The 17,170-nt window shown below is 50.5% G+C and overlaps 1 protein-coding gene across 3 annotated transcripts in view; it reads left to right on the top strand.

Moving 5' to 3' along the window:
* Positions 1-17,170, top strand: part of PEMT (phosphatidylethanolamine N-methyltransferase) — a 42,537-nt gene that overhangs the window by 12,184 nt on the left and 13,183 nt on the right. For all 3 annotated transcript variants that reach the window (XM_039560250.1, XM_039560249.1, XM_010392324.3), the window contains exon 3: positions 10,595-10,710. In XM_039560250.1, coding sequence (XP_039416184.1) covers positions 10,595-10,710 — 116 coding nt within the window. The remainder of the gene's footprint in view (positions 1-10,594; positions 10,711-17,170) is intronic.

The raw sequence follows: 17,170 nt of genomic DNA, 5'->3' as shown, positions 1-17,170 counted from the left end.
CACAAGAAGTCCTGGTCTGAGCCTGCTGGTCCTGGTCACTGGGGTATTGTGACCAAAAGAGTAATTGTTGTGTTTCTTTTCTATTTAAAACAAAAATTACGAAGTTGTGTACAAGGAAACCAGCCTTGGCTCCTCTACCATGCTGTCACTTCTGCCTCCACTTGTTTTTGGTTTCAGGCAGGGCTTTAAAATGTTCCTATTCCTCTTCCACTTCATCATTTTACCACCCCGCTGCCAGTGTTCCTCTGCGATGCCTGTCATTGTTTCTCCCTGAATTAATTGTTGTGTGTAATTGTGACCTGCTGCAGGATGCTGCCTTGCTCTTATTAAAGACAGGTACTAATGAAGAACATTGGGTACCACATTACAGGAGAGCAAGACTTGACTCTCCGGGATGTGTACTTGCTGTACTGTTTCTGCCAGCCCGGGCAGAAATGGTGTTTCTGTCTTTCATCACTCACTGCCTAATGATTGTAATTTTTACTTGCTGAGAAACTCTCGATATTATGGACTTCGTTAACAGATACATGAGATGCTACCAGACCTGCACTAGGGGCAGAGAGGAAGAAAACAACCCCTGCATGGAGGCAATTTTATTATTTATCTGTAGCAGTAGAAGGGATGCAGAATTAGTGTGGGATTCGGCGGTGTGGCTAATGAGCTGGGCTGAGCTGGAATCCAAGCAAACCTATTAACGAGAGCAAACTGCAAAGATGATGCCCAGGCCTGAAAACCTGCACATCAAACACAGAATCCAGGCAGTGCTGGGATGTCTTGGCTCCTTTATCTTCCTCTGCATGGGGCCGGGTGCTTGTGTACTGATGTGTTTGTGTCTCGAGAGGTTGCTGCTTGATGTCACCCACAGCATTTCTCCATCTGTTTCTCTCCTGCCAGCTCCTTCTTACTCATACATTGGGTGAATTGGAGCTTCTGACTTAGTCTTTAAGACAGCAGAGCCAGAGTATTTTTCACTCCCATGGGCCACAGCTCCTGGAGTAATTGCTTGAATTGAAATATTGCAGCATCCAGCCCCAGTTTTCGGTTGCAGGCAGTGTCACATCTGCAGGTTGGGCTGGCTGGGGACACTGGCTGCTCACAGTGGTACCTGAACCTGTATCTGCAATTGAATACAGGTCGTACAGGAGAGAAAAAAGCACCTGATGCAGCTGACATCTCTGGTATAGCTTTACATGGTCTCTGCAATGAATCAGAGGCTGCAAGTAATGTCAGGTGTTAGGTGACCTCAATCACCTTTTACTTGGAGCTTGTGAAGGCTTGTTTCAGTTCAGGAACAGGATATTTCTTATATAGCATGCATTGGCTGAAGACTGACCATTTTCATTCCACCTAGAATAACTGTTTTTTAATCAGGCTGACCTTATTTGCAACAGCAATAGCAATTGGAACTAGAGGTTTGCAGCAGCGTTGGAAAGCTTTGAAGAGCAGAATAGACGCTTCGTGACGCAGATAAAGCTTTATCCCCACATTTAAAACCAAACCCAAGGCGCTGAAGCGAATTCAGAGGGACTTGACCTCAGCACTGTGATTCGTTGGGATCCAGAGCCTCATTTGGAAATAACGCAACCGAACAGAGGCGCGAAAATAAAAGGGGAGTCTTAAAAAAAAAGAGAGATGTTTATCATGTAACGTGGCATTTGTACTGAGTGCTTGCTGACAGTGTGGTGCAGCAAAGAGCTTGTCTTCCTAAATCTGTGCCAGTTCAAACATCGTCAGTGCTATTGTTGGATCGCTTTGTTTGAAAATGGGTCTGTTGGGTAGACGGCTTGTTCGATGAAAGCAGCTGTGTAGAACACTTCAGGCACTTCCTCAGCTTTGCTTTATTTAGGGCTGTATGAGTACGAGCAGCAGGAAAAAAACCCAAGCAAACACAGGACGTGAGGTGGGCAGAATGTTCTCAGTCACTCAAGAGACTGGCACACACCTTTGCTTCTGGTTTGTTTGTGAAAGTGCCTGCTATGGGCTGCCTGAGCAAAATCCAATCTGTTTGCCCCAAGGAAAACACTCATATTCAGAGAAATGTGTGAAAATACGAGGCTTGTGGTTTTCTGGATGGGAGCTCTGTGCAGTGGGAAGCTGAGTGTGGGCCAAGTCATCTGGGCATGGAAGATGAAAAGAAATCCAGCAAAATGCTTCACCGTCCTGCTCACGAGATACTCATCTGGCAGTACTTACCTTCCCTCTGAGCTCCAGCAGAGCCCCACGTATTTGTGTGGAGGCAGCTTTTGCCTTTCCCTAATCTCAGAAGATTATTTTATTTGGTTGTATTCATGGTTTAGAGGAGCTGGGTGTGTCCCAGCTGCTCCCCATTCCCTCAAGCAGCCCATGTCCCTCCCACTGTTCGGCCATCCCTTCCACGTCCCAGGCTGGGACTGGAAAGGTCCTTCCCCATCCTGTGCTGCATTCTGGAGAAATCATTATTTCACAGATACTTTTTCCATGGGATTTGCTGGCTGGGAAAGTCGGGTTGGGCTGTGCAGCCTGATTCCCTGTGGCAGGAGCACATAGCCCTTCCCTTTCACTCTCGGGGAGCTGCTCATAAGGGCTCCCCATGCCCACTCTCAAAATTAATTAACGCAGCTCGTTCTGAGTTATTGAAATCACCTGCCTTCAGCTTCCAGCTCTTTGGACATAAATCATGAGCTCTTTGCTTTGAGGAGAAACTGTTCGGATTTTGTGTTGGAAATTGCTAGCAAATACAGCCCATGTTCTGTGTCATTTTTGTTTTTATTGAAGAGGAGAGGATGTGGCTCATGGAACATCGATGAACCCAGGCTGCCTTGGTGTACACTAAGCAAGGGCTTGTTTTCATTGCAGCCAGCTAATGAGATCCCACTTTGACAAATCACATAAACACTATTAGAGAAATGAAATTTTTTATCTCACTGTTTATCATGAGTGGATTCAAGGTAACAGCTCATATGGAGGTAATCTCGAGGGATAACTTTGAGGTAAAGCATACCCAGTCTTTATGAAACCCTTATCTGTTTAACTGCAGGCTTATTTTGTTTCCCCAGCTCAAGGCTGTTAGCTGAGGTGACCTGTGCTGTTTCAGTCCAGTTACTTTCACTAGACATGGGTGCAGGGAAGGTTATTTTTTAGGCTAAACGTGGTGGAGGCAGGCTGGGTTTCTTTAATATCCTTCCATTTCTAAAGAAGTAGAGTCACTTTACTCTTCTCCCTGTGTCAAAGTGCTCAGACTGGACCCTGTTGACCTCCTCACTGGCAGCATTCATGAGGAAAGATTCACTAGAAGAGGCACTCCAGCTTGTGTTTCATCCTCTTGCTGGTTTGGGTGATGGGCCCTGTAGGCAGCGAGGTTTGTCACACTGTCTCGTCTCACTGCAGCTTTTTGGTTTTGGAGAGCAGCCCACCCTCCTCTTTGCCTGTAGGTAGTTCTCTTCTTCAGCCCCTTGGATGTTCTCCTTTTTTTGAAGCCCTTTGTGTGTTCCAAACCTCCTGTTCCACTCTGAGAGCCTGCAAACGTGGTTTTTCCCTCTGTGCAGCTCTTTGTCAGCTGGGTGTGCAGCCCCAGCGTTCCAGCTGGCTGTTCCACACCTCAGTGTCCTTGTAAAGCCAGTCCACACATCACCTTGTCTCTCCAAAATCCCGCTCCCGTTTCTTTTGGCTGGAATAAAAAACAACCCCCCCCCCCAATCCAGAGCCCATTAAAGGCAATGGAAAAATCTTCCTTACGTCAAATTGACGCCTTCCTTTCCAAACTGAAAGCCCTTGGCAGCCATGGAGGAGCTGAGTTGTGCTGCTCCGCTGTGGCTTGCTGACAGCTGTTACTGCCATCACACCAGTGAGGGAATGGGAAAGGAGGAAAACTTAACTGGTATAGCTTGCTGGGGAGACCTGGATGAGCCAGTGCATCCCCATCTCTTGGGATACTTGCCAGCCCTCAAACCAGGGTGCTTGGAGCCTCCAGGCTCTGCCAGGAGTTGCTGCCATGCTCTGGCTCCATGTGCGTGGGCACGGACTGTCACCTGTTGTCCCCAGCACCTGCTGCTCACCATCAAACCATCTCTGGGTGCATCTTTTCTTGGGGCACTACCATGAAAAAGCCTTTACAAGCTCCATGGACACAGTCCCTGGCCTGCTTTGCCTCACAGCTCACATGAAACCATTAAGATGGTGCTTATCTCTTCTCATATCACTTCAGTGTTTTAATTGCACGAACTGGAAGCTGCTGCTCCAGTACTTGGTGGGGGAACTTCACAAGGCTTTAATCGTTTGCTAAAAAGCTTTCAGGCTGCACTACCATCTCATGGCTCTCTGTAATGGAGAGACTGTGAGTTGAGAAACCTTCAGAGAAGTAACTCAGTCGCTGCATCATGGTTTTTCCCAGCGCAGGCAGGAAGCAGCTAAGCAAAGCGGAGCCCACTGGGATGCTGGCAGGAGCTTGGCAGCTGTGACCAGCTCCCACAAGGCACTGTGCTGGCAGGAGGGGCTCAGAGCCTCATGGTGGTCTCCTGGTCACCCCAAGTGCTGGCTTCTCCTTCTGGAGAGTGTCCAGTGGGGATGGCTCAGCCTCCAGCTTTCCATGGTTTAGAGCTCGCAGAGGTGAGGGGTGATGCTCCCACCCTACCAAAGGGACAGCAAGTGATGGCATGTGGGATAAAGGCTGCTGGATGATCTGCTGGCCCCAGTGACGGAGCACAGCTGAGAACTGGTAGTTCATAGCACAGAAAAGGTGGTGGATGGGGAGTGCCTGAGGGACTGGCCTGCTAAAGGCTGGAAGAGGGAAGACACCCGTTGTCTGCCCTGTGTTGGGAATCACCCACCAGCGATGGGCACTGGAGTGGGCACACGGGAGTCCCCACAGCCCAGCTCACCCCTGCCTGTTTGCCAGGCCCTGCCCACGGGGTGGCTTTGGAGCCCTCGTGGGTTTAGGACCCCTTCCCAGGGCCATGTGCCCACCCGGGGCTGGCCTGGTGCTCACACCAGCACACGGGGAAGGAGTTCTGTGCTTCATATTGGCAGCACCGCTGTGCTGGGAACGTGACTGCAGGGAGGTGACGGCTAATTGCTGCAGCGAGTCAAGGACTGTTTAAGCAGCTAATTAATTCCTCCTAATCAGCCCTTGATCTGTTGAAAACTGCATGGCATTATCTCCTCTGCTGCAACACCTTGATAATTCCTGTCTGAATGGCCTTCACGGAGAACATATTTAAATAAACTCAATAGAGATTTCAGACAGATAGCAACTATAATTACCAGCTTGTACAAATTAAAACTGTGGTTTGTTCTGTTCTTTTTCTCCTGCCTTCACTGCCCAGAGCTCCTGCTAATCATGTTCCCGCTGCCAGTGGCACGCAGGTCCCCGGGGCATTTTCTGCACATGCCTTTGGAAAGCCTGTGCCTGGTGCTGGGGTGGGCTGATGTGGCTGCACATGGGCACATGCCAGCCTCAGGTGGTGTCATTCCCGTGCCAGGGGCTCAATGCTGTCCTGGTGAGCTGCAGGAACAGCCACCACACATCCCTTGGGGCTACCATGCATGATCCTCCCCAGGACCAGCCCTGCAGTTTCCCCTCCTGTCTTTCCTAAGGTTTGCAGCCTCCTGGAAACACAGAATTTTTCTCACCTGGGAGGGACACACTCAGACAAAGTGATGCAGGCTTTCAGCCTGGCCACAATGTTCACCTGGTGCCTTTGGTGCTTCCCTTTGGCACTGGACTGTCTGCACTGAGTGCTGCTGGCTGCAGCAGGGCTCGAGCATTGTTAGGATGGATAAGGTCAGGCCATACTCATTTCCTCCACAGCCACTTGGGACAGCCAGAAAGACTGGCTCCTCTGGCATTTGGCAAAGGTCAGCCAGCCCCAGTGCTCGCATTTCCATTCCAGCCAGCTCTGCTTCCCTGCCTGCTCCTGGGAGTACCACAACCAAGGTCTGGGTGCTCAGGTCTATCTTCTTCCTCCCTGTCTTTAGGTAACTGTAATGGCTGTGAGCAGGGTCGTTTTCCAGCATTCAGTGACAGAGAGCAGGGAATGTCCTTATGCTTTAATGAGGGATTACAGGGAATCAGAAAGGAAAAATGGATTTTTCATAACAGGAACAGGTCGATACCTCTGGTCTCTGTGGGTGAAATAAGGGTAATATCAGGTTTCCTGCTCTTTCAGCAGGTCATGAACCAGCTGGGGCACGTCTTTCCCAGTGGGAGATGTTCACGTGGAGCCACCTAAGCCCAGAGTCAGGGATTCTCTTGCTGTAGCATCCCATGGGAGAACTTACCCCATGGCTGGCCTAGGAGAGGTCAGACTGAAGGAGAAATTTATTCTGTTGGAAGAAACTCCTTACTATAAGGATGGTGAGGCCATGGCACAGGTTTACCAGAGAAGATGTGGCTGCCCCATCCCTGGGAGTGTCCAGGGCCAGATTGGATGGGGCTTGGAGCAACCTGGTTAAGTGGAAGATGTCGGCACATGGCAGGGGATGGAATGAGCCAAGTTTAAGGTCCCTTCCAACGCAAACCACTCCCTGACTCTATGAAAAGAAATTTGCTCAGTTTGGTTTTGTCTGAAGGTTTTTATTGAGTTGGGACTGGATCATCCATATATCCAGGGCTCTCCCTATGCACTTGCATCCTCTTGGGACTGGGGCTCAAATGTACCCTGGAGAGCTGATTGTTCTTCCTCTGGACTTTTCATGGAATTTCTGACTTTGGGACCCCTCAGCAGGCTTCCTAGACCCCATGGGATGGGGAAAAATTCTTCATGCTGTCAAATACTGTGAGGTGGGTATATGAAGGGAGGACATCCTGTTCTTTGTCATCTTTTCTCCAGCCCAGACTTGGACACTGAATATTTTCATGCCAACAGTTTGTCAAGGGCAAGGGCATCCCCAGAAATGTGCAGAGCATCTCCCCAGGTGGATGATGGGTCCAGGATTTTGCAGGATGTGGATCCAGCCGCTCTGCCCTGCTCCCTGGAGAGCTGGGAAACAGCCACTCACTTCAACCCTCCAGTGCCTCAGTTTCCCTTGGTTTGAGGGGAGCTGCTAATCTATCCCAGCCTTCCAGGAGTGCTACAAGACTAAATGCACCAGTTCCTGAATGTTTTTCTTTGGGTACCATGGTGATGGGGCAATGTGAGGACATAAAATTACTGATTTGCATCGAGATGCAAGGTGTCCCTTTGTCCTGAGCCTTTGGGCTATCTGGTTTCGTTGTCCATCTCTGGGGCGAGCCAGATACAGCAATGGAGTCACATGAAACAGCACAAAGGCTCTAATTCAGAGCTGGGACTGAGCAATTAAAATGTAGCATGTTCAGAAGGCAGCTTCCCTGGATGGCAGACAAAAAGAATCCATTTCCTTCAAACAAATACTAAATATTAATGAAAGGCCATGGTCTGCCATGCACACAGAGCTGGAAAGAGCATTTCCCGTTGATGACTGCAGAGGCAGGTTCGTGAGATGAAATTGCTTTTTGAATGGTTATTTGTGGCCTTTCTCGAGGTGGCTCATGGTTTGCCTGCCCAAAAAAAGAAAAGGAAACTGAGAGCATTTCCATTTTCCATCAGGGCAGGCACTGGGGATGTGTGCCGGTGCTTTCATTTTTGTTTACGCAATTGCCCGGGTGGTTGGGGAAATGTCTTGGATCGGTTACGTAGAAATCAGCCCCAAATTTACGTCGAGAAGGAAGCAATTCCCTGGGAACATCAGCCAGCTGAGCCTGCCCCTGGAACGGCCTGCCAAAGGCAGAACATGGGACCCAAGAGCATCCCTGGCTTTGCAGCCACATCCGCTTGTTGATTTATTTCAATAACGAGCATTGGGAGAAACATTAAAAAAAATACTTGCAAGTAATTACCTCACCAAGTATCCTAAAGTGAAAGCAGAGTGCTGGGAGCTTTGGAAAAGGAATTTTTTCTATTGCTTTGACCCTTGGGTAAGTCAGGAAACTTTGTATTAACTCCATTTCCAAACTTGGAACTGGAAGAAAAATAAAAATGCTCCTCTTGCTCCCTTTCCAGGACACACAGCCCTGACATGAAACTTTTCTCCCTGATGCTGCCCGTGGTCAGCACACTGCCAGCCTCAGCTGGGAGGGCAAACAGTGCACCAGGAATGGGTGCAGCCTCCTGGGAAGCTGCTGGTGTCCCACACACGGCCATTGAGGATGCTGGAAGCATCTTGCATCCATCACACAGTAAACAATAACGCATCGGCTCACGATTTTATAAAACTATCAAGGCAGCTGCTTAGCTGTGGGTCGATCGAGTGCTAATATTAGCTCAAAATGACTAAAATTAGAAAATTAGAACCAAGCCAGAACTAATTAGTTGTTCAAGGAATAGAACCAGAACCGGAACTAATTAATTGTTACTGAAATATCGCCGCGGGGCCCGGTGGGTGCCGCTGCTTCCAGCCCCGTGCCGGCTCCTGCTCCGCTTAGCTCGGAATGGCTCCTGTGTGGGCTTGAAAAGGAGCCTGGGGTCCTATCTGAAGGCTGTGACAGCTAAATAAGAGTTGGCATCTCAGTCCCAGCTGTGTGATGCAGCACGAACTGGGCTGTGCTGGGAGTGATCCCATCGCAGCCGTGGCAGCTGCTGCCTGAAGGGCTCAGAAACACAGCCCCTCATCCCGGCCTCGCTGCCCAAATGTGCCTTTCTAAAGGTGAGGGTAGTTACAGTGACTGCCTCCATGGCTCCCAGCAGCACACCAGCTCTTCCCTCTGATCCCAGTGGCTCTGCCTTCTCCTTCAGCTCTGCCGCCACTGAGATGCTCTTCAAAGCTCCCTGAGTGAGCCAGGAGCTGCCATCCATGCAAACGCTGCCAGAATAATTTCCAGGGAATTAGGAAGCTGGTACAGATAACTGGCACTTGGCTGCATTTTTCCATCTGTGACTCAGTCACCTGTATGGTCACTTCTTTTTACTTTCCAAAGGTGGTAATACACCTTACATTTCTTTTTCCACTCTCTCAGCACTCAAACAGCAGCTCCGATTTTAGCAGCAGCGTGACGCACGGTGTTTTAAATTCAATTTAGAATACAAACTATTTATACCAGCCAGAAAAAGGCAGTGAAGCAGCTCTCTCTGTCATGAGTGGATTTGTAATTTCAGAGCAATCATTGCATAACTAATTGAATCAGCTCTCAGCATGTGAAATCAGTGCCCCTGCTTATCAGAGGTTTTCATCGTTCCCCCCTCCTGAAGCCAGCAGTCCCCCTCCACCAGCAGCACTTTGTGCTCCTGCATCAGCCTGGGAAGAAAGCGAGACCTACAAAGCTGCCTTTTTCTGCTCAAATTGAGCCAATAAATTACCAGATACATTCAGAGTAGATGAAGAGCTGAGTTGCAGGTGCCCCCAAAAGCTGCCCAGGCTCTGTGCGAGGGAGTGAAGTGCATTTGAAGCTAATCAAGTGCCAGCCATGTCTGAGAAGCAAATTGGTGCCGAGATGTTCTGCTGACTCCCACTTCCTGCTTCATTGCCCAGGTGTGCTCTCTCTTCTTGGCTGGAATTTCAGGTCTGATGTCTGATCCAAACCTCCAGCTTGGCACTTGAAAATGGAGCCTAAGAGGGGCGATAAATATAGCGACAGCTTTCCGAGGGATGCAGGAAAGGTAGAGAGTAAAGTAGCTGTAAGGATTTTTATCACCTGGGAGTGCCGGGCCTGGATTTGGTGACTGGGGTGGATCTGGTCCTGCTCTTTGGGAGCAGCTCCAACCACCTGCGTGCAGCAGCCTCCCAGGGTGAGAGGGCACCTCCTCATCCATGAGGCAGTTTGGGCAGGGGCCCGTCAGCATCTGCAGAACAGGGAGCTGAACATGGGAGCCAGTGAAAAGTGTGCTGTGAAGGATGCTAACGCCTCCCCAGGGATGGTGCATGTGGATGTGTGAGTCCTGGGCTGGGATGGGTGAGGAGGGCAGACTAAACCTTACTGGCTACAATTGCTGAGTGCTGATGAAGGCTAAGCTGGTTCAGCTGGTACAAGTGGAAGCACTTCTCTGGGCAAGGCTGGCAGATCTTGTCTTGGGGAAGCTTGAGGGAGGGCTTGCAAACTTTCCTGGATGTGTGCAGGGAGGGGTTGTTCCTGGCAGGTGTGATCCCTGTGATTGGATGTGGGAGATGCCACAGACCAGAAAATGAGAGTTGAGCGTCCCTGTGTTGCATCCCCTGCTCAGGGATCTGTTTTCCTTTCAGGAGAGCAATATTAGGATCCGTGGCAGGGGCCTCTTGTTTTTGGTGGCCAGGAGACAGCCTTAGCAATGCTCTCAGCCTTGTTGGACACATGCCCAAGCCTCATATTCCCCAAAACTGATGTGTAGGGTATTTTTTGGTTTGGTGGTTTTTTTCTTTCATGAGCCTGTGCCTTGTTGCTGCTGGCTGTCCTTGTGTGCAAGGGCATATGCAATACAAGCAGGGTCTGGCATGGATGGGAGAAGGAACTTCCATCCCCAGGCTTGGTTCAGCCATGTCTCATCAGTGGCCTCCGCTTGTTTCTTGCACAAAGCCACACAGACAAAGTGTCCTGAACATGTGAGGCCAAGGCTGTGGGATTTGTGCTCCTGGGGCAGCCTGTTCCAAGCACCCGAACCACCCACTTTGTTTTCCCTTGTCTCTCCAGGTAGCCAGATGGGAGCACAAAACACGAGCGCTCAGCCAAGTCTTCGGCTCTCCACATGCTGCCTGTTACTGCCTGGGTGCTGTGATCCTGGTGCTGAACTGTGTGCGGAGCCACTGGTAAGGAGCTCATCCTGCTGCTATATATCCATGGAAAGAAATGCCCCTGTAGAGTGGGGGGAAAGAGGGACATTTGCTCAGCAGTGTTAAATCCAGCCCCAGCGTATTACTTTTCCATGGCTGGATAACTTCAGCCAGCAGCAGATTTATTCCAAGGTTTGTAATAAAGATGAGGGATGCAGCATCATGGCCAAACCCATCAGTCTGACCAGTTGTTAAGTGTCACAGGTTACCTTGCTCTGCTCCCTGGGGATGTTTCCCCTCTCCTGTGAGCAGCCCAGGTGGCAGGAGGGCTGTTTACCCAGGATGGATCATATGTAACAGCAGAATTTTTAAATTTTCTTGTAAAAATCATGAACAAAATTAAAGCTGCTTTTAAGAAGCCGCAGTTTCCTGTGCAGAAGAGCAGGATTACCTGTGCACTTCACAAACAGTCTCTTGAAATTCTTATCTGCTATCTCTAAACACTACCTGTGCTAGCTAATAGTATTGCATGACTGATACACCAAACTCCATGGGAATATGTCCTTTAACATTCCCAGTGCAGCAGAGAGGTTTTACTGCAGAAGATTTCCTCAATGCCAGCAATTTATCTGCGATCTGGTAGGCTTTATCTCCACTGCAGTTAGGAGAGACAGACTCACTAAATTCCCAGATTCAATTATACCAGGGTCAGAGCTAATGGGTTGTTTAGTACTCTGGGTAATTTCCCAGGTGAAGAGTTCTCAGGTCGGAATCTGCACATGTATTTAAGAGCTCTGCTTTCCTGGAAATGACACCAGGACCTGCCCTTGCCCCTCTGTGTTTGTCCCAGCTACTGCTGATGGCAAAAACAGAAAGAAAGCTTGCAGTGAACAAGGCTATAATCGAATGCAGAGGGCATGTGTGTGTGCTGCTGATGTCTTAGTGACACAGCGGGCTTGGATTTTGCTGGGGAATGTCTTGACAGTCTCTTGCACAAATTACACAGTTACTTGTTGTCTGGGAAGCAATGCAAAGCCTTGTCCTTGCCTTTAATTAAAAACATGGCTGGTGGAGGGACAATCTCCATTCCCAGTGGTCCTGCTGGCTCCTGGGTCAGCGAGGCTCGCGGGTCACAGCGAGGTGCTGAGGGGGAACTGCTGGGAGAGCCAAAGTGGCCTCGTGTGTCCTGGCACTGCTTCACGCTTTGCCCCTGCAGAGCCCTCAGAGCCCTACCAGGGCTGGCTCTGCTCTGTGTCATGAGGGCTGTGGGACTCACTGAGTTTGGCTGTGCCTGTGCAGCCCAGCAGTCAGGCCCTGAAGGAAACAGCAAGGTCGATCCAGGGGGCTGGAAAAGCCCCATCAGGACCTTGGGTTTGGAGGAGAGGCTCTAGAAGACGGGGCAGCTCAGCCCCACCAGAACACAGACGAGATGCCAGCCCGTCCCGATGGGCCAAAGCCTTCAAATTACTGCAATGGGAAGTTTATTTTGCCCAGATGTTTCCAGGTGTTTGGTTTATTCCCTCCCCTTTCCTTGGTGCTGAAGTTGGCCTGAGTGATGGCTAGCAGGCTTTGGAGGCTCTCCAGGCAAGGCAAGCCTTTAACTGTGGGAGGGATGGGATGGCTCCAGGGTGATCATCAGAGCAGCAACTGCTGGAGTTATCCCAAAACACACCTGGGAGACTCACTGCCTCCATTCCCAGCTCAGTGAGCCCTCCAGGGCTGCCCAAGGCTTATTGCTCCAGCCTGGAGAGCTTTTGCTGCTTGGGAAGGATTCATCCTGCCCCTTACCCCTTGCATGATGATACCAGCCAGGTCCAGCCTGAGGTTCCACTGACCAGAGGGGCTTCATATGACACAGTCCCTGTCATCTCAGTGGCCAGTGATGCTGGGAGAGACACTTCTCACCTGCTCTTGCTATTTTGCTTTTTCCTTTATTTTATTCTCTGAGTCACTTGTACTGGAGCAGGTTTTCTGCTCCTCAGCCCCTCAGAGACAGTCGCTTGGCTCGGGCTGTGCCTGACACAGTGGCCAGGGTTGCTTGTGCAGAGCGTGAGAGCTGCTGATAGTGAGCAAAAAGGCAGCCTCAGGGGTCCCTCCACCCCCAGTGCTGTAATCCAGCCTTTAAAACTCCTCTCTTCCTGCTCTGGGGACTTGTTATGTGGGTGGGGGCTGCCAGGGAGCGATGAGGAGCCATGGGGATGTTTCTTTTGGTTTTAAAAGCCTGCTTCCTTTTTCCAGCTGAATTTTTGAAAGGCTCCGAGCTGGGGGCGGAGGAGGGGAGGGCAGAGCAGACAGAACTTTGGGAGTGGGTTGGCATTTTGGCTGACAGCAGCTGGGAGCCAGGATGTGTGGCTGCTTCACCACGCAGGGTCTGTGCTGTGGTCCTTCCTCAGCCCAGCACCCTGATGCTATCGTGCCAGTTTGGCTCCAAAAGGATACCTTGTGTGTAAGAAGAGGGATGTCTTTGTGCTCAATTAAGCAATTAGATGCTTCCCAGCTCTCAGCTTCATTATCAGCCTTGGCTCGCAATCCAGACTGACCTGTGACCAGGGGGGACCTGCTTAGTCAAGTGCACAAGACAAGCATCCTTAATTGCTTTGGTGCAATGATTATTTTCGTTACAGCAGTTTCTTTCTGAGAGAAACAAGAAGGAAGGAACTTCCATCACCGAGGCTCCTATCTGTGAAAACAATTCCTGAACTTTTGACCTATCTGCACTGTGTGCAGTTTGTGACTGTTATCTGTGTGACAGGGGACGTGACAACCTTCACTGTCCTCCAGACTCACATCCGGTGTCGCTCTCTCCTCCCTCACCACGTTGTTGGCATCTTTCCCCGCATGAGTTTATTCACAATTAGCCACTAGCACTGCCTCCAAACCCTCCTGCACTGCCTTTGGCACACCCTGGCACACTCCCCACCCCTGAGCAGGTACACAGGGAGCTTCTGAGCCTCCTACCTGACAGGTCTCAGGATGTTTGACTCAGCTTAAATGCAACACCCACGTGCACACCTTGACTGGGGGCACTGCAGGTCATCCACTGGGGTACCCGTGTTGTCTCCATGTGAGTGAGTCCTGCAGAGGCTGTGCCAGGCAGTGCCATTGGCAATGGCTCAGTGGCATCGTGCTGCAGGCTGGCATCAAGTCCTGCATTGATGCCACACTCTGGGTATTGCCTCCAGTGTGGATTTCTCACTTGGAGCTGATTTATTTTCCAGGAAAATAAATCTATCCTGGGACAGGATTTTGCACGGAAAAGGGGTTGTTTGTCATTGCCAGGTAGTGCCTCTCACCTTATGCTCAGTCCTGTTTAATTTTGTGAGCTGGCACCCTAAATGAGTGTGCTGTAAATGGCATCTATCCCAGAACCACATGGCCCTGTGTGCAGAAGTGACCGAGTTTGATGATGGGAATCGAGCGTGGCCTGATGGAGCTGATGCCCCCTCTGAGCCACAGTGCCAGAAATATCTGATGGCTGTTCAGGAAAAGCCCCAGGGAGCCAACAGCACCTCCTGCCCACGGCATCCAGATGAGGAAACCTCACAGCACAGATGTGGGGCAGGGGGAGAAGCTGCCACAGCCCCCAGCTGACCTAAATAACACACACACCCCAGTGCTGTCTGAAAAGCAGAGTCATTATTGGCAAAAGAAGCTGTGAGGATGATGACAGGACTGACAATTGCCAGTGGTATCGGCAGGACGATTTCAGTGTCGTTGAGGTTGCTGTTTTCAAATTAACAAGATCTTTTGTTGCATCGTGTGCTGCTGGGCACCACTGGATGGTTTTTATCCCCATGGCTTCCTTTAGCCAAAAGGAACAAAACCTCAGGCATAGGGCACGGACCGACATCCCACACAGTGACTGTGGCACCTTGCAGTGGTGGCTGTTGTCACCAAAACCCTGGTTGCCTGTACCGCTGCTGCTTCCTTGCTGCCTGCTGGCCCCTGTCCCAATTCTGCTCCAATTGTGCTTATCAGCCCCAGTTTCCAGGCTGGTTTTTGGGATCATTCAAAGGGAGCACTGCTGGGCTGCTCCTGCAGCGACCCAGTTTGCTGGACGAGGTCTTTGTCCTCCTTTGGAGGAGAGGGATGACAAAATACACTTGGTGGGGACTACTGAGAGATGCCCCCAGCAAGACCTAGAAAGCTCAACTTTTCTTTTAGTACAATATTTCCAGGTTTTCTTCCTGCTCCATGTGGCCTTTGGGGATGCATTTCGGGCTGTGACTTGTTAAGTTTTCTGGTTGAATAAATCAGCACCTGATGTGTAAACCTGGCTGCATGTCCTGTCCATGTCCCAACCAGAGGATCTGCTGCCGATTTCCCTTACTCCCACTTTTTTCCTGTGAACCCACTGGTGTGACATGTCCATCCCCATAGTGCAGAACCACTTTGAGTGGTTTTCCAGTTCATGTGGTTTATTATGTGGTAGATGGAAAGAGGAGAGATTCAGACTAGATACAAGGAAGAAATTTTTTATGAGAAAATTTTTTATGTGGAAACACAGGTTGCCCAGAGAAGCTGTGGCTGCCCCATCCCTGGAAGTGTCCGAGGCCAGGTTGGATGGGACTTGGAGCACCCTGGGATAGTGGAAGGTGTCCCTGCCCACAGCAGGGGCTGGAACTAGATGAGCTTTAAGGTCCCTTCCAACCCAAGCCATTCTGGGATTCCCATGGAGCACTGATAAGACTTCTGAGTGTCTGAGCAAGTGCCTCTCTGTTTTTGGGAAGGGTGGGCAGAACAGTGCCTGCTGCCTTGGCTGCTCCATCCTGACAGGAATTAGCCAAATCTGCCAGTTTGGCCAGAGCAGAGTTGAAGGATTTGGGCTTTTCCCAGCTGATGGAGAATGTGTGCCTCTGGCATCATGCTTCAAACTGGCAAATATGGGGAGATTTCAGGGGAAGCCCCATTTTCCCTTTGCCAAAGCTGGGGGCACCTTCCAAGCCCCGCTATGGGGACAGCCCTCCTCATGACAGCAGCCAGGGATGTGATCAAAGTAGGTCGCAGCCTCCCCACCCTCCCCTCTGCTGGAAAAGGGATGGATGCTGCTCACCATGGCAATCGCTCCGCTCAGCACAGAAGGCAATTCCAGGTACTGGGACAAAGCCTGGCTCTAATTGATGTCCTCTTGGGTGCTGAGCTGCGCCACTGCCTTGTCACGAGCCTGAAATAAACGCTGTCACCAACGTGACTCAGAGGCGCATGAAGGAAGGGACTGGTTTCATGACAGACTGAAATATGTGGTATTTCGGGAGACTGGCTCACTAGCAAGGGAAATGCCCAAAACCTTGTCCTTCCCTGCCAGGGAGGGCAAAACACGGCCAGGGAGGCTCCCTCACCATCGTGGATGCTGAAATAATTGATGGCTCCATGCTGCTTGTCATGGCCCAGTGTCATAAATGCTTAAAAGGTTTATTTACCAATTCTGAAAACTCCTGAGCGCATCATGTTTAATGCAAATAGAGAGTGTGTTTAGGAAGATATAAACCATTCCTAGAGGGAAAGGCAGTCCATTATCTCTGTGCAAACACCTCCCTCTCTAGCTGTAAGCCAAACAGCAGGGAACTGAGCAAGACATGCTGATGAGAATAACTAATGCAGGCCTATCGGACCATGGAAAGGAGGGATGGGATCATCTGGAGCAGGACAGACAGCTTTGCCAAAACAAACCATACCATGTGCTGGTAGCAAAACTTGCTGTGCTGATTCCCAGCCAGCCAGTTCGTGCACCTTTGTTCCATGTTCCAAGACCAGGTCGGATCACCAGCATCGGATAGAGGAGCCCCAAGGATGTGGGAGAGTGTGGATCCAGCTTATCCAGAGCAAGAAGCAGGCTCTGAGGGCTTTGGTCTTGCTGTGCCTCTTTCTGCTTTGCCATCTCTTTGCCAAGGCCTGAGATCCAAGTGGGTTCCAGCTCAGTGCTGCTGTCCCACATTTGCCTCCCTGGGGATCAGCAAATTCCTGTAAAATCCTTCCTGGTGCTGGTGCCCTCTGGATAGATCCTGGCCAGATGTGGAGCCAAACCCTAATGCTGTGAAAGGCACATCCTGCTCTGTGTGAGTAAAGAGCTCCAGAGCATCCCCAGGGATGTCAGGGTGTGTTCTGAGTGCACAGCCAGGCCAGAATTCCTCAGACAGAAAGGCACATCCCTGCAGGGAGATTGCTTTCCTCCCAAACCCAGGTAGTGCTGGTAGCAGGAACGTGGATTTTTTGGCTTCCTCGTAGAGGAGACTTGTGTCATTTAAAAATAAACGCCACGGAGATGATGCAAAGGGTTGTGCAGCTGCTGCTGCTTCACAGTGCAGCCAGATTTGCGTCTTCACATCGGAAATGACTTTAAGCTAAGCCAGTGTGTGCCTGGTGAGCACAGGGAGCTGTGCTGGGCACTGGAGGAGGGCCAGCCCTGGGGACTGTGCTTACATTGCCTGGGGCCACGCCGTTGTTCCTCTGTCTGTGCTTGGCTCCCAGGAAAAGGAATTTCCCTGTAATTTCCAGA

The sequence above is a fragment of the Corvus cornix genome, chromosome 14 (genome assembly GCF_000738735.6).
Source record: "Corvus cornix cornix isolate S_Up_H32 chromosome 14, ASM73873v5, whole genome shotgun sequence".
NCBI classification, from domain to species: domain Eukaryota; kingdom Metazoa; phylum Chordata; class Aves; order Passeriformes; family Corvidae; genus Corvus; species Corvus cornix.
The sequence above is the reverse complement of the archived record's forward strand: the minus strand, read 5'-3'. Positions and strand labels throughout refer to the sequence as shown.